The sequence below is a fragment of the Lepidochelys kempii genome, chromosome 4 (genome assembly GCF_965140285.1).
Source record: "Lepidochelys kempii isolate rLepKem1 chromosome 4, rLepKem1.hap1, whole genome shotgun sequence".
Taxonomy (NCBI): domain Eukaryota; kingdom Metazoa; phylum Chordata; order Testudines; family Cheloniidae; genus Lepidochelys; species Lepidochelys kempii.
In genome coordinates, this window is record NC_136383.1 from 134,462,544 (window position 1) to 134,487,359 (window position 24,816).

Below are 24,816 nucleotides of genomic sequence, written 5' to 3' on the forward strand. Positions count from 1 at the left end.
GCCAGAAACTGGGACTGGGCGACAGTAGATGGATCGCTCGATAATTGTCCTGCTTTGTTCATTCCCTCTGAAGCATCTGGCACTGGCCACTGTCGGAAGACAGGACACTGGGCTAGATGGACCACACTGGGCTAGTGTGGTCAGTCTTATGTTCTTAATCTCAAACAGAAGGTGCTATAGACAAGACCCTGTGTATGCTGTGGTTCCATCACTGTGGAACTGGGCTCTAAAATCTAAGCTTAGTTTTTCTAGTCCTTATGGCTGCAAAGAGAACTTTAAAAACATGACATGGATGTTAAAACAGTGCAGTGTTGCCCTCCAGAGTCTACAGACTGCCAAAAACAGGAGCTGTAAGTGAGAGAGAAACTATCCTAATTATTTCAATGTAGTGTTAACTCAGAAACCTAATGGTGACAATTGAAAGATCAGCACTGCTGCCACTTTCGTCACCAGTCATTTCTGCTGACATATCCAGGTATTGGGCTTCTCACAATCCCAAATTGTCTCCCATGCCTCCCAAAGTGCCTGCACTTAGCTGTCCCATGTGCAGTGGCAAAACCTATAGCTTTCCGTGACAACACCACTGATGCAGTTAAACCTTGCCAATAGAAAAATCTGTGGCATGCTGAAAATTAATAATGTAGGGGGCAAAGGAAAATAACTGAATTAAGTATAAAAATAAATTGCTTAGGAGCTGCTGTATTGCATGGATTCTCCATTGTCATGATTAATAAAGAAAATCTTCGAGAACTGCTACAAGATTTTCAACACTGAGTTGCAGAATTTCGGTCCAGTTTTCCCCAGGATACACAGGCCTGTAGAATTACAATACCTTACTGTTAGACAAACCCACCAAAATGCCTTGTGCCCTAGCCAAAAATTTCCCCTCTCCCAGCTGCTGTTGGGCCAGTTGGTTGCTGCCTTGCACCACAGAAGTGGCTGCATTTCAGTAATTGGGTATTAGTGTAGTCAGTAAACTTCTTTGGGATCATTTCTGATGAAATGTGAATTGCATCCTGGACTTCTATCCCTAAAGCACAAGCCTCTATCTCTTGAGCTAAAGGAATAACTCTTTAGTTGGTAGCAGCAGTGGGTTCTTATCCTCTTGTGTGGACAGCCAGTAGAGGAAGACACTGAGCTAGTGGGCCACATAAGATCACCAATGCTGAGAAACCCAACTCTTCCTCCCCTCAACCTTAGATACCTGCTACTTCCCCCAGTTGTGGACGAAATCACATTGTGATCATATCTGATCTACTGTGATTGAAAGTTGTCACCCTCTGCTGCCTATTTGGTGACTTGCATGGAACAACTCGGTAGGTCTCAGCTGGTCTGCATCACAGCAGTAGCACATTTAGCTCCAACTGGCCATCTTGCCAGAGAGGCCCAGGACTGCATGGGCTGTGGAGAATGAATCCCCTGTGACACCTGGGAAGGGGTCTATCCAGGTCAGGGTTGGAGTGAATTGGCAGGGCAGCGTGGGGGAAGCTTGCTCAGTTGCTGTTTGTGCTCTATGGAGAGATGATGATACTTTCCAGGGCTGTCAGGCTGCTATCTTTGAATCAATATTCAATTCACTTGACTATTTTTTAAAGAAGAAAAGTCCATAGCCCCTGTGCCCAGTATTGGCTCATGGCACCATAGAATGTTCCACCTGGCTGATATGGGGTGGGGGTGACTAATGGGATATGGGGTGACCAGCCAGCTCCAAACCCTAATTCAGTCTGATGTATCACTGGTGGCATTTGGGATCTGTCAACCTGAGGTAATGGGAAAAGAGCCGAGCTGCACCTACCCTGTCTCGGATGTGCTGATGGGATGGTCTGGTTTGTGTTGGAGGAGGATTTGCTGCCACCTTGTGTTTCTGGATAATATAGCACCTTATTTCATGTTAGGTCGGGGTGGCCAGTCTGTGGCTCCGGAGCCACATGCGGCTCTTCAGACGTTAATATGCGGCTCCTTATCTAGGCACCGACTCTGGGGCTGGAACTACAAGCGCCAACTTTCCAATGTGCTGGGGGGTGCTCACTGCTCAACTCCTGGTTCTGCCACAGGCCCTGCCCCCACTCCACCCCTTCCCGTCCCCTGCCCCCACTCCACCCCTTCCCGTCCCCTCCCCTGAGCCTGCCGTGCCCTCGCTCCTCCCCACCAGAGCCTCCTGCACACCACAAAACAGTCGATTGGGAGGTGCTGAGAGGGAGGGGGAGGTGCTGCAGCAGGGCTGCTGGTGGGTGGGAGGCGCCAGGAGCAGGGAGGGGGGGCTGATGGGGGGCTGCTGACATATTACTGTGGCTCTTTGGCAATGTACATTGGTAAATTCTAGCTCCTTCTGAGGCCAAGGTTGGCCACCCCTGTGTTAAGTGAAGATTTTCTCCCTGCAAGGAGGCCTGAGCTTGTGTAAACAGTTATCTGAGCCTCTATTCCATCACCTTCCCCTCCATCTAGACAGGCTCATTTTTCATTAACCATTTTCCATCTTGAGATGTTTGTGTTCAGAAATGAATTGCTTCTGTGAATGGTGCTAGCAGAGACATTCTTGCTACTGCAGCATGGCAGGACAGCGAGTATCTACAGATCCTAAAGCACTTCACAAAAGGGACTCAGCATTATTGGAACTATGAAACCCTAATAGCTCATTTGTGCCTCTAGCTTTGGGAGAAGGGATGGGGAGATGGTGGAGGATTGTGAGCCTGAAGTGTAAGGGGGCTTCCACTTGCCATCCTTTCTAAGGGCCTCCCACTGTACCTATGTAAGAGCTCAACAGAGCAGAGTTGCACTAAGCTGAGCCCTGGCTGTTTCCCATGATCCCTTTGCTGTTACAGGAGCATGTGCTGCCCCTTTGCTCTATGTACCCCCTCCCACTCTTCTCCTGATCTAGCCTGCTTCTCTGAAGGGCACAGGAAGGTGAGCCTTGAGCATTTCACATTGACTTGGAGAGGAGGGAGGGAGGGAGCAGAGTTTGCCTAGAAGTTAGAGCAGGGGTCTGGGAGCCAGGACTCCTGGGTCCTATTCCTAGCTCTTCCAGTTGTCATTTGTGTCTTTTCCATTGTGTCATCTTAGGTGAATCATGTAACCTCTATGCCTCATTTTCCCCCAAATGAGAGGCTACTGACTTACCACCTTTGAGATCTTGGATGAAAGACCCTCAAGATACAGCAGGGTTCATCACTGTATAGAATTGCTGATTGGTTTGTGTTTACTACAATGACATGCTCTTCCCCAACCCTGCGTACAGTGGAAGTATAACAGGAAATCTCATTTCTCCTGCCCTTACAGGCTCTCCCAGCATGCCCCATCCAGGCCACATGCGAAGCTGCCTCCAAGGAGGAAAACAAAGAGAAGAACAGATATGTGAACATTTTGCCCTGTATGTATTTGCTCCCAGTGCGGCTTCATTGAGGCTTGTGTGGGTGGTAGCCAAATGCAGCTGACACTGCTGCTGTTGACCTTTTTCTCCATTCTGTATGGCTGTGGTGGACGGAAGTGGGGCGCGTAACGGGCCTGCTGAGCAGCGATTGCTAACTAACAGGAAACCACATACAAGGTGTTGAGTTAAAGCAACAGGAGAGGTGAGGTTGGTTCCCACCACTGTGCAGGCTGCTTCATCCGATCTAGGTCCAGTTAACACATAGTAGAAAGAGCTCCCTGCAGCTGTAGCCCGAGCCGGAAAGACTCAGGCCAGTTTCTATTGGACAGGTGTCCATGCTGTTGTAAAGCCCCTAGTGACAGATAGAATGGGTCTTGGAGAGTGAACTCCCCTCTCTCTCCTAGAGCTTGTCTAGACTAGGATTTAAAGTGTGGTGTTTGCACTTCTTAGCTAACACACGCTAGCTAACACATTTGAAAAGTCTAGTGTAGACCAGGCCAACTGCCTTTTAACACATGCTAAACTGCTCAATTTATAGTCTGGAAGGATGCAGGTGTACACCATAGGCAATAGCTAGAGCACAGGTCATGGTGGGAGGCTGAGGAAGATACAAAATTAAACTGGACAGGAGGCCAAGAACTCTCAATTGCCTGAATGTAACTGAAGAGAGACAATGTATTTGCATGGTTCAGGGTTGGATGAGCACTGGGCATGGAACCCTCTTGAATTTATACGCTCTGCAGAATTTATCACATCTCTAGGCTTAAGTACATGATGATTTCAGTGCATAAAGCTTTCAACAAATGCAGTGAAGTGAAACCTTGGGAACCTATCCAGCCAAAGGCTTCCTCTACCTGAAGCACCAATTAGATAATCAGCTTCCCCTGGATATAGAAGTTCATTAACATCTATTTAGTTTTTAATGCATAGTTTTGATTTTTCTCTAGATGATCATTCCAGGGTTCATCTGACTCCCATTGAAGGTGTCCCGGATTCTGATTACATTAACGCCTCCTTCATTAATGTAAGTTCTGGCATGGACTTTGTTACTGATTGGTTTGAGGGGTACCTGGTCCTGTGATGGCCTGTTTCACTTGGAGTGAGGCTAGCCATCAGGCATGTGCCTTACGTGGAGTGTGGTTATAGTCGGGAAAGGGACTGCTAAGAAATGGCCCCTTGGTACTGCCTCTCTCTCTCTTCCTCTCTGACTCATGTCTGCTTAGTTCACTGGCCAAGCGTTGTGATGGTGTTGTCAGTGCTGTAGCGTCCATACAGCTATGGGAGAGGGAGCTGTGTTCTGTTCTGTCTCATACATCCACAAAGGGAATGTGGTCTTAGAGCAAGGGGCTGAGAGCCAACACCGCTGTTCCTTGCTCTGCTGCTAATCTGCTGTGTGACCTTGGTCATGTCTCTCTGTGCCTTTGTTTCCCCATCGATAACACCTAACTCACTGCGATGTTGTGGAGCTTAGCTTTAATGTTTGGAAAGGACTTTGTGGTCATCCCTGGTTGAAAGACAAATTTTAAGTGAAGGTGATCAACCATTGGAACAAACTCCCCGGGGAAGTGGTGGATTCTCCATCTTTTGATGTCTTCAAATCAAGACTGTATGCCTTTCTGAAAGACACGATTTAGTCAAGCAACCAATTACTGGGCTCAGTGCAGAGGTAAATGAGTGAAGTTCTCTGGCCTGTGTTATTCAGGAAGTCAGACTAGATGATCTCATGGTCCCATCTGGCATTTAAAATCTATAAATTACTGAGGACCCAGTTGTGCAATCCCTCCATGTTCAGACCTCCCTTTGTAGCCAGGGGAAGCCATGCAGCCAAAGGGCTTGCCGGATCGGGAACAAAGTGCATGAAAAACCAACCAGCTGGCCAGCTAAATTCTGCTTACAGCACCTTTGGGCCTGCTCTGCTCCCATCAGAGTCAATGGAAGTTTTGCTGTTGACTCAGATGGGATAAGGAGATCATGGCTTTTGCTAGTGAAACATGGTGATGTGGGTAGAAAAAACATAGCTTGATTTTCAGATGTCAGGTTGAGTTTGCAGCCCCATTTCCTTAACATATATGTTTTGATGCATGAAATGCTTCCCTTTCTGTGACAGGTCATTGAGTGAGCAGTTAATCCAGAGTCCTGTCTATCGAGTTACTCCCAGAGCTCAGTTTCCCTTTAAATAAACAATAAAGCATAATCATTGCACAAATGAGTGTTACTAGAGAGAAGAGGGATGATCTTGTGGGTAGGACACTGGCCTGGGACTCAGGAGATTTGGGTTCAATTGCTCTCTCTGCCACTGACTTCCTATGTGACCTTGAGCAAGTCATTTAATATGTGCCTCAGTTTCCCATCTGTATAATGGAAATAACAATACTTTATTTTCTCCGACTGTTTGTGTGTCTAGATGGTAGATTTTTCAGGGAAGCGACTGTTTTACAATGTAAATGTACAGCACCTAGCCCAACAGAGCCCCAAATCATTTGGGACCTATTGGTGCTAACGTAATGCAGATAATTAATAGTAGCAATAATAGCTACTAAGAGGAGCAATATGTACTCTACATATTTTAAATGGAGTATTAATGCACCAAAAGAAAAGCAAGGCGATGCAGGAATGGTTTTCAAAACATGAAATCCATTTTATTCTCTCCAAAATACAAATTGGCATCAACAAGAAAAGCAAAGAACCCTTTAAACACTCTAGCCAGGAGCCTGTAGGGTATCTGCTGACTTGTATGGGCGCTGAGTGGTGCTCAGACTGTGGTATCTGAGCTCAGCTCTGAGGTTATCACATATCACTATGCCTGTGCTTTGGGGGAAATTACTTATTTCAGGCCATTTGATGGGCAAATTCAATGACTTCCCAGATCATACAAGGCCAGACTGTGCTTCCTTCAGGGAGGGGATCCTCTGGTCATGGTCCTTGCCTGGCTCGGGCACCATTTCTCCAATCAGAGCCTGCTGGGCCCATGATGATGGGTTTGGGAATTGGACTGGTTGTTGGAAGAGTGGGCAGGTCAGCAATGGAGTAAGTGAATGTCAGCTCAGTTTATTAACCACTTGGTAACATGTCATGATTCTTGGTCTCCCGTACACCCTGCTGTACTGCATTCTTAGCACGTCTGCTTATGCATGGGGTCAGGGATTCCAAAAGCCTTTCTCTGCACTTTCTGCTAGAAGCACACCCAGCAACAGGCTGCTATAACAGAGCACTTCCAGCTGCTGACCCATTCCACGTATAAAGCCTAGCACCATCTACTGGTGGAATAATATATAATGTTTGTAATACCACTTGTCATCCCAAAGGATTCCCAGTTTAGTTTGCAATTTTAGGAGAGATTAGGTTAGGGGAGAGAGAGTTTGTAAAATGCTATAGGATCCTTCAAGATGAAAGTTTTTGCATTATAAATATGGATCACTTCACCCACCATGGGACTGTAGCCATCTCTGGGGTGCAACACATTAACTGCTTTTTAACAGCTTACAGCTGGATGAGAAGAAAATGAAGAGCACCGTATGCAACTGAAACTGCATTGTGATTGCTGCTAATGGAGAAAGATTTTCTTCAACTCTGAGAGCTAGGATAAACAGGTCACTCTGCAGCACTAATACAAGGGTCAGCAGAGTTGAGAGCGCGATGCTGTGTGCTCTCAAAATGCACAGTGAAGGGCGTCCTTGTATGTTTGCTGATGTGAACACAGGGCACAGTGCTAGAGGGAGGCTGAGATGCACCCAACTTTGTCTTGGAGGAGGGCTGTTCTTTCATTGTGATGTTCCTTTCTCGTTTTGTGTCTCTGCAGGGGTACCAAGAAAAAAACAAGTTTATTGCTGCACAAGGTAAAATCTCTAGTTACTGTGTCAAGACAGTATCAAGCTGATGGGGTAATTCTTCCCTGATCTATGAAATTGTGAAATTTTACCTGTGGCTCAACAGCCCTGGATCCATCATCTTGGTCAAAATCCAGGGAGTCTGAGATGGAAATGTAGGAAATGCCATAGTATGGACAGATTGTAAGCCCATGTACAAGTTCAGTGCTGGATGTGTCAAAGGAAGGTATTGAACTCCAGGAACCTATCTCTGCAGTACTGGATCTTAGGGAGGAAGTCAAGAAAGTCCCTTTTTGACCTCAGCTGGTGGTCACCTTGTGCCCTGAAGTATGAGGATCATGGGTACTGTGACAAAGTTCCTCCTCCACCTTTGTGGGTCTTGCACTTATTGGCAGATTTGCTCGCCTTGGAGATTCATGGCAGCCCTCAATTTGGCCGTTTTCGTGAACCCACAGCTCAGCTCCTCCGGTATCAAGTAGGGAGTTGTGGGGGATGGAGGAATGGGGGGAACCCGGGCCTGCCCTCTATTCCGGGTTCCAGCCCAGGGCCCTGTGGATTGCAGCTGTCTACAGTGGCTCCTGTAACAACTGTGTGACAGCTACAACTCCCTGGGCTACTTCCCCATGGCCTCCTCCCAACACCTTCTTTATTCTCACCACAGGACCTCCCTCCTGGTGACTGATAATGCTTGTACTTCTCAGTCTTCCACTAGTACGCCTTCTCGCTCCCAGCTCCTTGCATGCACATCACAAACTGAAGTGAGCTCCTTTTTAAACCCAGGTACCCTGATTAGTCTGCCTTAATTGATTCTAGCAGCTTCTTGATTGGCTGCAGGTGTTCTAATCAGCCTGTCTGCCTTAATTGTTTCCAGAAAGTTTCTGATTGTTCTAGAACCTTCCCTGTCACTTTACCCAGGGAAAAGAGACCTACTTAACCTGGGGCTAATATAGCTGCCTTCTATCACTCTCCTGTAGCCATCTGGCCTGACCCTGTCACAGTACTTACAATCCCATGTCCCTGCTAGTGTAACTGCCTGGCTGTTGTGATTCATATAGGCCTGTAACCCTTTCTGGTGTAAACTGTTGGAATCTCAGTTAAATCTCATAATAAAAACACAGGAATCCTCTGATGTGAAGACAGTTTCAGGCTTATTTGGTCTAATCTCCACTCCTTTTGTACATCAGTAGACAATAGTGTATCAACAGAGAAAAACTTAGTTGCAACATTCACTATGGCGAGACTTTTCCTTCATGACAGGGGGAGGAGTGCTGGAGACTAACAGGTGGGCTAGTTTCTCAAATCTTGCCAAACCCTGCTGGTCTCCCACCCCCACAAGCCACTCTAGAGCGGGGTTGTGCACCATCTGTACCTCCTTGGCACTGGTGGATTTGCAGCATTGTATGTGGTACTAACCACTTTGCTGCGTGCCCAGCAGACTGTGGCCCTAAAGCCATGGGAGGATCATGCCAGTAAAGGAGGCAGCTCTGGTGGTGTAGAGTGTGTCGCAGCTCCTACCCTACCCATCGCCCTTTATCCCTGCTACTGGCATAGGAGGCTTCCTTACAAGCTGCTGATCACCACTTGCTGTAACAACCCCATGGGCCGGTGGCAACTGTTGTAACTTGGAGCAGTCTTACAGCTAAGTAATGTTAGAGGATGGGCCTGCCATTCAGCCAGCCCAGCGTAAGAGATGGCAAAGCCTGTGCTGTGTGTTGCCCAGCCATAGCCTGGAGTTTGGGTCATGATGTTTAGGTACAGTTCAGCAGCTTGTCTGGTGGGCAGTCAGTAATGACTCTTATGAGAGAGCCCTGCAAATCTGCACATATCCGCTTTATAGCCGCAGATATCCGCATCCGTGGACCATTTTTGCAGATCGCAGATCGGATGCAGATATAAATTTTGTATTGGCGCAGGGCTCTACTAATGAGGATCAAATTTAGGGAAGATCTTGCAGTTAAAGCACAGGACTGGTGATCAGGATTCCTAGGTTTTGTTTCTGGCTCTGCCACAGATACCCTTTGTGACCTTGGGCAAGTCATTTCATTGATCTGTGCCTCAGTTTCCCCCTCACATTTATCTTAGCTTGCATTGCTACAAATGTAATTACTGGTCATAAAATATATCCAATCCCTTTTAAAAATACAGCAATATATTAGAGGAATTTGAATGCCCTTTGCTGCCACTTAGTGGGGAAAAAGTGGAAAACCTATTACATTGCTGCACAGTCATTACCAACTCTGTATGTGCCTCTCCCTGTTGGTTTTTACTAGGAGAAAATCTGGCACTGGCTGGATGACGTTCCTTTCCAGTGCGTAATACCTGTGTTTGGTCTTTGTCTTTTTAGGACCAAAAGAAGAAACAGTGAATGATTTCTGGAGAATGATTTGGGAGCAGAACACAGCAACAATAGTCATGGTGACTAACCTGAAAGAGAGAAAAGAGGTGAATGTCAGGGAATACTACTCACATGGACACATTTACCCTGCTGTGATGGTGAATGGAGGCCTGGGGAATTCCTGGGCTTGCCACACCCTGGACAAGCACATGAAAACTGGGCAGCTAGGCAAGTGGTTACTTCACTTGTAGGTGCCCATGGAAACAAAGCCACTAGAAGGGCTGTCTGTGAGATTGAACGTGGGACTTCTGGATCTAAAAGCATAAGCCTCTACTGCTTGCACTAAAAGACCCCATCCATTAGCCTGCAGACAGTAGTAAACTTTTACACTTATATATATGACCCAGCCACTAGAGAGGGACAAAGAGTTGCACATTAGCTTGGGTTATCCATGTGTTGGGGTCTGCAAGTATAACTCATACATGAGATTCTGCAGATTTCCCCATAGCTCCCCTGCCCTTAACAGATGTGACAAACATGCACTCCACACACAAGGAAGCAAACAGTCAGGGCCTTCTCTGCTCCCATTGAAGCTGTTGGCCAAACTTCCCTTGTCTTCAACAGGAACAGGATAGGGGACCAGATCTTCAGCTGGTGTAAAACAGTATAACTCCATTGACTTCATTAGAGCCAATTTACACCAGCTAAGGATCTGATCCAGTGTGTTTATTTTTGTTACAATTCAGCTGTAAACTCATAGGGCCCAGTTCCACACTGTGTTATTACAGTGTCACTGCTGGGCTCCCTGGGGAATTGGTCTAATCCAAGATGGCAATTCCCAGGTATTTTTACTAGGCTCATCCTTGGGTCTCTAGACACTGGGCTTTCATAGATTCCAAGACCAGAAGGGACCACTATGATCCTCTAGTCTGACCTCTTGTATAACAGAGGCCAGAGAACTTCCCTGAAATAATTCCTTGCCTTGCTTTTGTGTCATTTCTCTCCAGTGCAAATGTGCTCAATACTGGCCAGATCAGGGCTGCTGGACTTATGGAAACATCCGGGTGTCTGTGGAGGATGTGACTGTCTTGGTTGACTACACAGTGCGAAAGTTCTGCATTCAACAGGTACCATGGTTCACTTACTCCCCTTCGCTTCCCCACTACCCTCACTGCTTTCCATCACAGAAAGCAGGAAAGAATTAAGGTGCTCCTGCCTGTAGCGAGGATTGTCTGACTCACTACAAAGCCCCAAACTTTCACAATGTCCCCATGGGACATGTTCTCGCTCGGGATCGGCAGGTTGGGACGCTTTGTGTGCCTCTTTGAAGGACATGGTCATGGTAAAAATTATACACTTCCTGTGTTATTAATTGTGCCCTGAGTTTTGAGAGTGACATAACTAGAGTCCTCACTCTGTTTTCACCATAGCTTTTTGCACTTAACTCAGCTTAGTTATTTAAGGCCACCTCCTCAGCTGGTGTAAATCTGCATCACTCTGTTGGAGCCACTGGAGATATACGGATTTACACCAGCTGAGGATCTGAGGATGGGCCAGTGTTGCTTTAATACTTAGCATACACAGTTTTACATGTGTATTTACATGTGCAGTTACCACAGTTGCATGTGGAAGTGGGGCAGGTGTGCACCCGAATAGGGCAGTAAGGGCCTAAATATCCTCCTTGTGCATGCAGTTTCCCAGTGTGTACACACTGCTACAGTCATGCACTCGTTTGTGTATTTTTGCACCTGGGCCCTCACTCTCTTGTTACGGAGCATGTAGCTGTGTGCGCTTAGCAAAATGTCAGACATCTCAGGAGCTGAGATGGAATCCAAAGCTGCAGTTATTTTTTCCCTCTATTTTTATGGCCTCACTTACTATAGAATCTGAACACCTCATGATCATTAATGGAGTTTATGCTCACAATCCCCCAGTGGGGCAGGGCAGTGCTATTATGGGGCACTGAGGCACAGAAAGTAAGTAACTTGTCCAGTGTCACACAAGCAGTCTGTGGCAGAGCTGGGAATTGATCTTGGATCTCCTGAGTCCCAGTCCAGTGCACTGACCACAGGCTCATCCTTTCTGTGCTTGGCGCCTCTCTACCCTTTATACAGTTAGGACAGATGTTAAGAGGAGAGCGGTGTGAAACATTTACAGTGGAATTGGAACAGTGAAAATGTGCCCCATTATGAATCTTAAGTCCTGCTAAGTGAGCCACTCTGAAGAATACTGGGTCACTCTGTGCCTTCAGGTTGTGTAGGAGTGAAACGCAGCACCTTTGACCTGGTTTGATTGAGCTTGAAACACAAAGTGAAATTCCTAGGGTGGTAGCCAAGCAGTCAGCAGGATTCCTGACCACCCCAGATGTTGTGCTCTGCGTTTGAAGTCTCCATTGGCACCACCTTATTGAGAATGCACTACAGGAAAACTGCAGGCTCCAAAACGCCTTAGAGGAATTGTGGGGCCCATCTAGTTTCTGCCCCCTTCCTCAGTAAACACCAGGAGAGACAGCCTCAGCTAGAAGAGATTGGCCTACCTCCACTGACTTCAGTGCAGCTGAGACTCTGGTCCTAGGATTTTAGAAACACTGAGATATAAGCTGAGCAGTTCCTTGAGATTTCATAGCCTTGGAGTTTGGAGCATTAGTAGGGTGCAACACCTGATTTTCAGCCATCAGGCCTTTAGAACCAACCCTGAATCCCAAAACCAGTTCCAACCCCGCTGAACTTTAGGGTTGCCTGAACCCTGGACTGGAAGCTCCTCTCTGCTCTCGGTCCCTGGGGGGAAGGTAATGAAGCTGAGTGTCTGACAGTAACCAAGGCGTGTGCTCTCCCCACAGGTAGGTGATGTCACAAACAAAAAGCCTCAGCGCCTGGTGACCCAGTTCCACTTCACCAGTTGGCCTGACTTTGGGGTCCCCTTCACCCCTATTGGGATGCTGAAGTTCCTGAAGAAGGTGAAGATGTGTAACCCCCAGTATGCAGGAGCGATAGTCGTTCACTGCAGGTGAGTCCAGGGCCACATCTCCCAGAGAGCCCGCCCTCCCTCCCTCCTCCATGTATCTCTGCCTGACAGCTCTCGGGGGTTATCCAGAGAAACCTGTTCTATCTCCTGCAGAAGGTTGCCAGGGGCAGACAGAGGGGGTCCTGGATTCACTGCATGAGTGCAAGCAACAGCCATAGTTATGCATAAATCACATGCACGGGGAGCTGGGACTAGAGCCCTGCCCTTTCACCTCCAAAAGCACAGGCCTCGCGTGAGCCATGTGACCAAAGAAGATGGCCTGTGGCTAGCAGGAGTAGTAGTAACAGCTCACTTGGCTGCTCTGTGGACACAGCCACCGGGGGTAATATCACAGCAGGCTATAACATTCCAGCATCCTGCATTTGAGATTTGGGCTTTAACCCTTACTGGAGTGGATCCCAGGCAAAGCAAGGAGCTCCAAGCTCTCTCTCTACCTGGAATAACAAAGAAGCTGCAGAGCTTGCCTGGGGTAATATCCACCATATTTGATATATAGCTTCCACATCCTCCTGTTCTCGAGCACTGCCAGGGAGGGTGGGAGCCAGCCAGGCACCTTGACTTGCTCAGGGTCATGATGGCAAGTGAGTGGCAGAACCAGCAATTGGACCCAGCTCTCCTGACTCACATTCCCCTGCTCTGGCCATGAGACAATGCTGTCTGTAATGCTGTTCACTTCTGTAGCCCCTTTACCCTTCACAAATTATAAAGACCCAGCGGAACTGATATGCAGCCACTTCTAGAGAGGAGTGTGGCAGCCAGTGTAACAGGGTGAGCTAGAGATGATGTGACTGAGGACGTTGGGCAAATCCCTCTTGCAGGACACACACACACTCACTCACTCACTCACTACTCCATGCGTCTCCCTCAGGCTCCCTGACAAGACTCAAACGTGTTGGAACTAGTGCGAGGATCCACCCTGAGCCTCTTCAGCTCTACATACTCTTCCATGAAAAGTTCCCACAAGTCTGACCTTCCCTTGGGCTCATCTCTCCCTTGATACATTGAGAGCTGAGCACTGAGAACAGGAACCCAAAGCATGGACAGAGCCAGAGAGAGGAGCGATGGAGCTGGGCTCTGGCCTGTCAGAGTGACTGGCTGCCATGGGCCTACCCCTGTAGGGGAGAGGGCAGGCTGGAAGGAAGCTGGGGGCAGAGGACAGCCAGGCAACATCCACAGGCAGGACTTCAAGACGCTACCAGTCTGAATCGACTCCGGGGTTCACTGTGGCCTGCTCTGTGCTCTCATGCACTCTGAGTCCCAGGGGGTGGGATTGTTGGAGTCTAGAAATGTCTGTCTCAGCTGTAGCCTTTGGACCCTAGAATAGCCCCTGTTGTAGTTGGGTACAAGTTCGAGCTCCCTTCTTCTTTCTTGTCTGGAATGGATTGAGCTGCCTGCTGTCTAGGGTGAGTTGTTGTAGCCTCTTGGCTCTTTCTGTTGCTTTGTGCAGCAGCTAACCTTCCCTGAGCAGGCATGGGGCAGTGGAACGGGCCATACTCCAATGCCAGCTGCACTGACTGCTTGTTCCTCTGGTGTTACAGCGCCGGGGTAGGACGCACAGGCACTTTTATCGTCATTGATGCCATGCTGGACATGATGCATGCAGAGAGGAAGGTGGATGTGTACGGTTTTGTGAGCCGGATCCGGGCTCAGCGCTGCCAGATGGTACAGACCGATGTAAGTCCACTCCAAGGGGCTGGAGAGGGGCTCTGTGACTCTGGGCACTTACATAGCACTTCCCACACTCAGGACACTGCAGACAGCAGCTAATCGGTTGCAGCACCCCTGTGAGGTGGGTCAGTCTCACCTCCATTTTACAGAAAGGGCACTGAGGCACAGACAGGTGAGCTGATTTGCCCAAGGATGCACAGAAGTAAGAGACAGATCTACTGACTCCCAGAACCTCCATTCATTCCTCCAGACCACAGTACTTTCCAGCTTCCACCCATTACTGGAGCGTGGCTGATAACACTTTGCCCTCTGTAGCAGTGGTGCACACACTTTTCCAGTTATGTCCCCCTTACCAGTAATGGAATCTGTCCGTGTGTGTACACACACACACACACACACACACCCATTACTACACAGCCAAGGCTTACACACACACACACACCCATTACTACACAGCCAAGGCTTCCTCAGCAGCAGGCTGCTTCTATCTTGCAGCCAGGCTGCACTGCTAGGGCAGGGCCAGTACCTGCCCCTCCCCCTTCGGGTTTTCAGGTTGGGGGAAGGCACGTCTCTCGGGGTGGAGGCTGCTGGGAGCAGAACTAGGTGCAGCATACCGACCCACAGGCAGGGTGGCCTGCTGAGGTGCTTCCTCCATGCCCCTTGTGGGTGCTAGCATGAACCGCCCGACTTCGCTGCTTGGCCTCCCAAACATCCCTCTGCGCCCCCATAGGGGGCACGCCCCACAGTTTGCACACCGCTGTTCTATAGCACCCTTCATGCAAAGCTTCCCACGCCCTTCGCAAACCTTAACTAAGCCTGTGTGGTAGGCAGGTATCACCATCCCCATTTTACAAACAGTGACACTGAGGCACAGTGAGGACAAGGCCAATGTTCTAAAAAGTAGCCGCTGATTTGGGATGCATCAGTGTTTGGGAGTCCAGCTCTGGACATTCAGTAGCAGCAGCCATGCTCAGCCATTTAAACCGAGCATGTGGCCCTTCCCACTCTCCATGGACAGGGGAAGCATGTGAACACCAGTCCTCTCCAGGCAGCTTCCTCTCTGAGCCACTCTTCATTGTTCCATGCATCCTAGGTCTGCCCTTGTTCCCCCACCCTGTTTTCTTCAGCCATGAGCATCTCCTGATCTGCCAGCCCATGGCCCCGCTCTGTAGCTGGTCACTGAGAACATGTTATAAGATTTGATCCTCTCCCAGATGGGGGGAAAGTTACCATTGACTTTAATGTGTCCAATTTGCTCAGTGGTTGTGCTGATGTTGGTGCCTGGACTTTGGGCTTCCACCCTTCCCACACACGCTCTCCTAGATTGCACTCAGCTGAAAGACAGGGAGCTGAATGGGTTCAGAGCATGGTATGGAAGCTGCTGTCTCTCCCTGTAACTTCACGCTTCCCTTTCAGATGCAATATGTGTTTATATACCAAGCACTTCTGGAGCACTATCTGTATGGAGACACAGAGCTAGAAGTGACCTCACTAGAGAGCCATCTCCAGAAAATCTACAACAAAGTGCCCGGGACCAGCAGCAACGGGTTAGAGGAGGAGTTCAAGGTGGGTTTGTCAAAACCATGCTGGCTCAGTGCCCTTGCAAAGAGAGACCAGGACAAGTGACTCATGAAAGTTGCATCCAATCCCATCCTGAGACAGCAGGTTCTCCAGGCAGAGTGACAGCCAGACTCTACAAAATACTAGGCAGTGCCTGCAGAGGGAACAGCCCCTCCACTGGCACGAAGAGGTTGGATGATCTGTTTGTTCCTTAAATATCGAATAAAAGGGGGCCCTTAGTTCCAAGGCCCTTTCCCCAGCAGGAACGTTTTGCTGGAGTGTGTTTGCAGTAACCAGTGCAGTTTCTCTGTAAGTGACACCTGGAAGCCAGCTGGTTTGAGGGTTTGGAGGAGTCCCGTAGGGGAATGCCAGCCCAAAGATTAGGGAAAGCAGCCGTCAGCTGAGAAGTGTGGCCTGGGACTCCTGACTGGAAGAGGAGTCCTTTTTCAAGCCAAAACACTCTCTGATTCTTGACATGAGCTCCTTGTGCCCCCTGCTTTCCCACTGCTAGTTCCCAGCTCAACAACCAGAATTTGACAGGAGGAGATAGGGCTGGGGACTTGATAAAGTAGAGTGTGTTCTCTGTCTAGCCAGTTTTATGGCCCCCATCACTGTAGTGTCTCTGTCTTGCAGAGATCAGCAGTAGGGAACTGTTAATATCCCTATCTGATAGATGGGTCACTGGGGCACACAGAGATGAAGTGACTGGCCTAAGGCCACATTGGGAATCTTTGGCAGAGCCAGGAATTGAGCCAGGTCTCCTGACCATCCTTATGAGAGTACAGAAGGGAGTCGTAGATCTGACAGCTCCATTAGTTTAGTTGCGGTTTGTCCTGCTTTGAGCAGGGGATTGGACTAAATGACCTCCTGAGGTCTCTTCCAACCTTAATATTCTATGATTGCAGAATATAGTGTGCACAGCTGCATACAATGAGACACAGGCAGTGGCATCATGCAGAGACCCACATCAAGGCTCATTATTTAAACGAGGGGAGGGATGGTCTAGCATGACAGTGGTGAAAGCGTGAACTCCTTATTCTGGTGCATATCCCAGTGGCTGGGAACTGCTGGCTCAAGGCAGCTCACTCAGACTTGGCAGTTGGCTTGGATTGGCACGGGGCCTGGGCAGGCTTGGGGCGATTGGCTTGGACTGGTGTGGGGCGTTTTGACTGTTATGGTCTTGGCTTTTGGTCATTTGAAAGTTGTAGGTTGATTTTATTGTCCCCCATGCAGAAACTAACTTCAATCAAAATCCAGAATGACAAGATGAGAACAGGCAACTTGCCAGCAAATATGAAGAAAAACAGGGTGCTTCAAATAATTCCATGTGAGTTTTTCTTCCATCCTGCCCAGGGCAAAGACACACTCAGGGGACAAATGGATAAATATAGAGGGTGAATCATTTGGGAGGACAAAAGGCAGCAGCAGCTGCAGAGGAGGTGGCTCTTGCACCAACAGTAGTTTGTGAAGGGGATGGGGACTAGCCACTGTGAGTGGAGGGAGCAGAGTGGTGAGCATAAGACTTTTAAAACAAATGAGGTAAATTTGAAGTGAATCCTGAAATGAATGGGGAGCCAGTGGAGGCATCTGAGCATTGAGGCTGTAGCTGGGCTTACCCAGTCTGGATTTGGGCCCTGTCCTTGCCTCAGTTTCATAGAATCATAGAATATCAGGGTTGGAAGGGACCTCAGGAGGTCATCTAGTCCAACCCCCTGCTCAAAGCAGGACCAATCCCCAACTAAATCATCCCAGCCAGGGCTTTGTCAAGCCTGACCTTAAAAACTTCTAAGGAAGGAGATTCCACCACCTCCCTAGGTAACACATTCCAGTGTTTCACCACCCTCCTAGTGAAAAAGTTTTTCCTAATATCCAACCTAAACCTCCCCCACTGCAACTTGAGATCATTACTCCTTGTCCTGTCCTCTTCTACCACTGAGAATAGTCTAGAACCATCCTCTCTGGAACCACCTCTCAGGTAGCTGAAAGCAGCTATCAAATCCCCCCTCATTCTTCTCTTCTGCAGACTAAACAATCCCAGTTCCCTCAGCCTCTCCTCATAAGTCATGTGTTCCAGACCCCTAATCATTTTTGTTGCCCTTCGCTGGACTTTCTCCAATTTATCCACATCCTTCTTGTAGTGTGGGGCCCTAAACTGGACACAGTACTCCAGATGAGGCCTCACCAATGTCGAATAGAGGGGGACGATCACGTCCCTCGATGTGCTCGCTATGCCCCTACTTATACATCCCAAAATGCCTTCTTGGCAACAAGGACACACTGTTTCCTCTTCTCCAGTTTAGAAAACTTCACACTGCAAGTGCTTTCTCAATAACTGTCCCCTTTTGGGAATCTGGTTTAATAAAAAAGTTGAAAACTTGCCCTAGCCTTCCTAGCTGGCTCACACCCTTGGTAAAAGGCTTAGACATGTACCTGCCAAGGCTTTCCTCTTGCAGGCTGGCTCCCCACTCTCCAGCCCCCTGGCCCCTTGCCTGGAAGCTAAGGGGCCTGTAACTCTGTACAGAGCAGCTCTTCTGCTCCTTTGAGTCTCTCTTCAAACTCTCCCTCACTGAGCTCACGCAGCCTTTTACATCTTTTAGTATAACTGGTTCTGAGTCATATGCTTCAATCATTTGACCTCTGTATTCATTCCCTCCACCTGGGGAGACAGGCGAAGCCTGGCTGTTAGGGCCAGTTCACTCTGTGGCAGGCCATGTGCTCATGTTTCTTGGTGTTTGTGAGAAGCTGGGCAGTGGCATGCAGACTAGAAGAGGTGACTCACTGCATAGTACAAAGTAGCCTGCCCAGGAGATCATAGAAGATTAGGGTTGGAAGAGACCTCAGGACGTCATCTAGTCCAATCCACTGCTCAAAGCAGGAGGAACTAAATCATCCCAGCCAGGGCTTTGTCAAGCCGGGCCTTAAAATCCTCTAAGGATGGAGATTCCACCACTTCCCTAGGTAACCCATTCCAGTGCTTCACCACCCTCCTAGTGAACCAACCTAGACCTCCCCCACTGCAACTTGAGACCATTGCTCCTTGTTCTGTCATCTGACACCACTGAGAACAGCCTAGCTCCATCCTCTTTGGAACCCCGCTTAAGGTAGTTGAAGGCTGCTATCAAATGCCCCCTCACTCTTCTCTTCTGCAGATTTAAATAATCCCAGTTCCCTCAGTCTCTCCTCAGGAGTTGTGTGCCCCAGCCCCCTAATCATTTTCATTCTGCTGGACTCTTTCCAATTTGTCCACATCCTTTCTGTAGTGGGGGGCTCAAAACTGGATGCAATACTCCAGATGTGGCCTCACCAGTGCCAAATAGAGGGGGAGCAATCACTTCCCTCAATCTGCTGGCAATGCTCCTATTAATGCAGGCCAGTATGCCATTAGCCTTCTTGGCAACAAGGGCACGCTGTTGACTCATATCCAGCTTCTCGTCCACTGTAATCCCCAGATCCTTTTCTGCAGAACTGCCGCTTAGTCAGTCAGTCCCCAGCCTGTATCAGTGCATGCGATACTTCTGTCCTAACTGCAGATTCTGCACTTGTCCTTGTTGAACCTCATCAGATTTCTTTTGGCCCAATCCTCCAATTTGTCTAGGTCACTCTGGACCCTATCCATACCCTCCAGTGTATCTACCTCTCCCTCCAGCTTAGTGTCAACTGTGAACTTGCTGAGGCTGCAATTTATCCCATCGTCCAGATCACCGATGAAGATGTTGAACAAAACCGTCCCCAGGACTGATCCCTGGAGCACTCTGCTTGATACCAGCTGCCAACTAGACATTGAGCCATTGATCACTACCCGTTGAGCCCAACAATCTAGCCAGCTTTCTATCCCCCTTATTGTCCATTCATCCAATCCATACTTTAACTTGCTGGCAAGAATACTGTGGGAGACTGTATCAAAAGCTTTGCTACAGTCAAGGTATATAAGATCCACTGCTTTCCCCATATCAACAGAGCCAGTTATCTCATCATAGAAGGCAATCAGGTTGGTCAGGCTCGACTTGCCCTTGGTGAATCCATGTTGACTGTTCCTGATCACCTTCCTCTCCTCCAAGTGCTTTGGAATGGATTCTTTGAGGACCTGCTCCATGATTTTTCCGGGGACTGAGGTGAGGCTGACCAGTCTGTAGTTCCCTGGGGTTCTCCTTCTTCCCTTTTTTAAAGATGGGCCCTATATTTGCCTTTTTCCAATCGTCCAGGACCTCCCCCAATCACCACGAGTTTTCAGACATAATGGCCAATGGCTCTGCAATCACATCAGCCAACTCCCTCAGCACCCTCAAATGAGTTGCATCTGGCCCCATGGATTTGTGCATGTCCATCTTTTCTATCTAGTCCTTAACCTGTTCTTTCACCACTACGGGCTGCTCACCTCCTCTCCATACTGTGCTTCCCAGTGTAGCAATCTGGGAGCTGATTTTGTTGTGAAGACCAAGGCAAAAAAAGCATTGAGTACTTCAGCTTTTTCCACATCAACTGTCACTAGGTTGCCTCCCCCATTCAGTAAGGGTCCCACACTTTCCCTGACCACCTTCTTGTTACAATACCCATAGAAACCCTTTGTGTTACCCTTCACATCCCTTGTTAGCTGCAACTCCAATTGTGCTTTGGCCTTCCTGATTACACCCCTGCATGCTCGAGCAATATCTTTATACTCCTTCCTAATCATCTGTCCAAGTTTCCACTTCTTGTAAGCTTCCTTTTTGTGTTTAAGCTCACCGAAGATTTCTCTGTTAAGACAAGCTGGTCGCCTGCCATATTTGCTATTCTTTCTGCACATAAGGATGGTTTGTTCCTGCGCCCTCAATAAGGCTTCTTTAAAATACAGCCAGTTCTTCTGGACTCCTTTCCCCCTCATATGAGCCTCCCAGGAGATCCTGCCCATCAGTTCCCTGAGGGAGTCAAAGTCTGCTTTTCTAAAGTCCAGGGTCCTTATTCTGCTGCTCTCCTTTCTTTCTTTTGACACGATCCTGAACTTGACCATCTCATGGTCACTGCTGCCCAGGTTGCCACCCACTGCTACTTCCCCTACCAATTCTTCCCTGTTTGTGAGTAGCAGGTCAAGCAGAGAACAGCCCCTAGTTGGTTCCATCCCATCCCAGGAAGTTGTCCCCAACACTCTCCGAAAGCTTCCTGGATTGTCTGTGCACTACTGTATTACTCTCCCAGCAGATGTCAGCATGATTGAAGTCCCCCATGAGAACCAGGGCCTGTGATCTGGAAACTTCTCTTGGTTGTCCGAAGAAAGCCTCGTCTACCTCATCCTCCTGGTCTGGTAGTCTATAGCAGATGCCCACCACAACATCACCCTTGTTGCTCTCGCCTCAAACTTAAACCAAAGTCTCTCAACAGGCTTTTCTCCAGTTTCATGCTGGAGCTCTGAGCAATCATACCGCTCCCTTACATGCAGTGTAACTCCTCCACCTTTTCTCCCCCGCCTGTTCTTCCTGAACAGTTTATACCCATCCATGACAGTGCTTCAGTCATGTGAGTTACCCCACCTAGTCTCTGTAATTCCAATCACATCATAGTTCCTTGACTGTGCCAGGACTTCCAATTCTTCCTGCTTGTTTCCCAGGCTTCTTGCGTTCGTGTAAAGTCACCTAAGATAGCTAGCTGATTGCCCTACTTTTTCAGTATGAATCAGGAGGCCTCCCCTGTTGCACCCTCCTCCTTGTGTTTCCTCCCAGTATCCCATTTCCCCACTTACCTCAGGGCTTAGGTCTCCATCTCGCGGCGAACCTAGTTTAAAGCCCTCCTCACTAGGTTAGCAAACCTGCCTGCGAAGATGGCTCTTCCCTCTCTTCGTTAGGTGGATCCCATCTCTTCCTAGCAATCCTCCTTCCTGGAACAACTTCCCATGGTTGAAGAATCCAAAGCCCTTTCTCCAACACCACCTGTGCAACCACACATTTACTTCCACAATTCGATGGTACCTACTTGGGCCTTTTCCTTCAACAGGGAGGATGGAAGAGAACATGACTTGTGCCTCAAACTCCTTTATCCTTCTTCCCAGAGCCATGTAGTCTGCAGTGACCGGCTTAAGGTCATTTTTGGCAGTATCATTGGTGCCCACGTGGAGAAGTAGAAAGATGAAGAGCCAGAGCCATGCAACACGTCATGCAGATTTTTGTTCGGTCTTATCTACCTGTTGCATTCCATCTGATTAGTTGTCTGGGACAAGGGACTGTCTTTGTTAGTTACCTGTGCAGTGTCCAGCACTGATCCGTGATCCTAGATGCTACTGCAATACAAATTAATAATGCTAATGATTTAGGCCATGTGAATTTTGGCTCTGCGAACCATGCTCCATGTGCTTGCAAGCAATTATTCTACAGTGCCTAGATATTGATATGTGAGGGTTCATATTGGGAGAAAATAAACACTAGTACTCTCCTAAGCCCCACCCTCTGTTGACACCAAAATGACAAGTCACCCTTAGCAGACTGTGCTGGAATTCCATAATCTGGTAATCTCTCCCCTTCCAATCTTTGATCCATGAAATAGTTAGCAATTCTGACTTTTAAATTGTCATCATTGGGCTTCAGAGTCAACACCCCATTGATCTGAAAAGGAGTGGTTCAAACTGCTGTGTAGACAGCACTGCTTTGGTTCCTGGATTCACATTTCAGGTTGCAACCATGAAGGCTAAAGACTTAATTCTTTTAAATGAAAGTTGAGGTTAAGATGGTAGTCACTGGGGAAAAGTGCTATCTTGAACTGAGATGGCAAAAGGGTGAATATTTGCTGTGCTCATGCTAAAGGAGGCAGACCATGCTGGACGATTTCCATTTCCCAGTATGGTTTAGGAATAGAGCTGGTCAACATTTGAGATTTCTGGGTCATGAGAAATTTTGATGATTCAGAATTTGAGTACCACTATTCATTTTTTTTCCAGTGAAAATTTCTGACCAGCTCTGTTCCTAAATAGTTTTGCCCAAGGCACAAACGTTTCTCACTCTGCTTTAGAGTGTCGTTAACACTATGATTTATCTGTCCAAGAGCTCCAGGGTCTCCATTACTGTGCATTATCTGAGCCCCCCACAATCTTTAATGAATGTATCCATACCACACACCTGTGAGGTACAGAAATGCTGTTATCTCCAGTGTATAGATGGGAACTGAGGTACAGAGAAATTAAGTGACTTGCCCAGGGTCACACAGGGAGTCTGGGATACAGCATGGAACTGAATGGAGGTCTCCCCAGTCCCAGGCTAGCTCCCTGTTCACTGAGCCATCCTTCATCTCTGTTGTCTCAATCTGACGGCACCCTTGGGGCTGCATTAACTTTCATCCGAAGGTTGATGCCCGAGTAGCAAGTATCTGTGTTTTGAAAATATTCCCCAAAACTCCAATCTGCTTGTCTGGCTTCTATTTTAGATGAGTTCAATCGAGTGATCATTCCAGTGAAGAGAGGCGAAGAGAACACAGACTATGTCAATGCGTCCTTTATTGATGTAAGTTCTTGTTTCCTGTTCATACTCTAACCATGGCAGGTTGCAGCCAATAACCCTCCACCTCAAACATAGCCAGGATGGGCCTAGTCTTTAAATGCTTCCTTTTTAGGGTGTTGGGGGTTTTTTTTATTGTATTTAGAGCTGATGGAAGGTGCTAGTCTGACTGGGGACTGGAGTCCCTTGTTTATCCTAATAACATGTACAGCTCAGGCAAAAGCCGCGTGAGCTTCCATGCTGCCCCACCCCTGTGCCTCTTCATGACCTGAAGAGACACATCACAGGGTGATTTTAGTCTCAACAGCCCCGTTGGGTCTTCCACTGAGCCCCATAACAAGTTTGATAGTGACTCTTGTGATAGTGACTAACTGTCTCCTAGGCATAGAACAGTGACTACAAGCTCCTTTCATTTGGCCACTGAACGTCCACCAGACAATGCAATGTAATCATAATACACCAATCTCAAAGCCCTTGACAAAAGCAGATCAGCCTCGTTATCCTCAGACTGGAGGAAATGAGACACAGAGGTTAAGTGATCTACTCACCAAGGGCTAAGTTGCACAGCCCTTGCTGACAGGTAGTCCTGCTGATGTCAACGGGAAGCCTCACATTAGCATTCATACACGCAATGCACCCAAAAATGAGTAAGTAATATAGGATCCCCAGGTTTTCTGACACCCAATCCTGTCTCTAACCCCCAGATGACAGTTGCTCCCAAAGGCAAGTCATTTTTGGTAATGACTGTCCTGGGCTAGATTTGAACCAGTGACGGAGAGGGGAAAGGCACTGTGTCACATGCATAACACCCTGATCTATCTATCCCCCTGCAATGTAATTTTCTAATGAGTATCATCCATAATGGGTGAGTCCCGCTATGCTGCTCTGTCATTATATTCTGACTCAATCTGTTTCAAACAGAGCGCAGTATAAGCAGCCCACTTGGCGTCCCAGCCCTGTTTGTTTGTCATGAATCTAAGTCAGAAAGCCCTTCATGCGGTGTAGGCAGCTTTGTTGAGAATTCAATTTCCTGCCTCTACTGAACTTTGCTTGACTGACATGCACCAAATGACTAAGCATCTTTGTGTTGTCGCTGCAAACTCGGATGAAAAAGAACAACAGAAACTTTGACTGTCAGAAGGAGGAATGTTTCTTGGTTGTGGAACAGCAGTTGTCAACCTATACTGTAGATTGCAGTGTAGGCCTGGTTTTGCTCCTCTCCTTAAAATCCACAGTAAAAGCTACATCATCGTTAAAACTGGTAGATTAGGTCTGGGCCCAGGGTAAAATTTTTCTACAAAATTTGAACTGACTCAAACAAGGGATTCCTGAATTATGACATCCTAAAAGCGGGTGTTCTCCGGGGTCCAAAGAGGCTTCTGATGTTTTGGTCTTTTCACGTTTTCGCCACTCTGTAGCAACAAAAAAACTGCAAAGAAGAGGAGAACAACACTTGAGTTTATTTGGCAGCCCTGGCTGCGAGCTAGTGCCCAGGACCAATAGTTAGCTGACTCAAGCCTAATTTCTAAAGACATCAACTTTTAAATTTGGACCATCACTGTGGATTGTTGGCTGTGGTGA

General features: G+C 48.0%; 1 protein-coding gene across 9 annotated transcripts in view; it reads left to right on the forward strand.

Moving 5' to 3' along the window:
• The window catches only part of PTPRA (protein tyrosine phosphatase receptor type A), a 259,596-nt gene that overhangs the window by 226,200 nt on the left and 8,580 nt on the right, over window positions 1-24,816 (forward strand). For 6 of the 9 annotated variants that reach the window (XM_073342939.1, XM_073342931.1, XM_073342934.1 and 3 more), the window contains 10 exons: window positions 3,277-3,367; window positions 4,315-4,391; window positions 7,167-7,203; window positions 9,539-9,636; window positions 10,537-10,656; window positions 12,369-12,535; window positions 14,092-14,227; window positions 15,638-15,787; window positions 17,015-17,108; window positions 23,165-23,241. In XM_073342939.1, the coding sequence (XP_073199040.1) occupies window positions 3,277-3,367; window positions 4,315-4,391; window positions 7,167-7,203; window positions 9,539-9,636; window positions 10,537-10,656; window positions 12,369-12,535; window positions 14,092-14,227; window positions 15,638-15,787; window positions 17,015-17,108; window positions 23,165-23,241 (1,047 nt within the window). The other 3 variants (XM_073342937.1, XM_078852610.1, XM_073342938.1) reach the window with 3 other exon arrangements.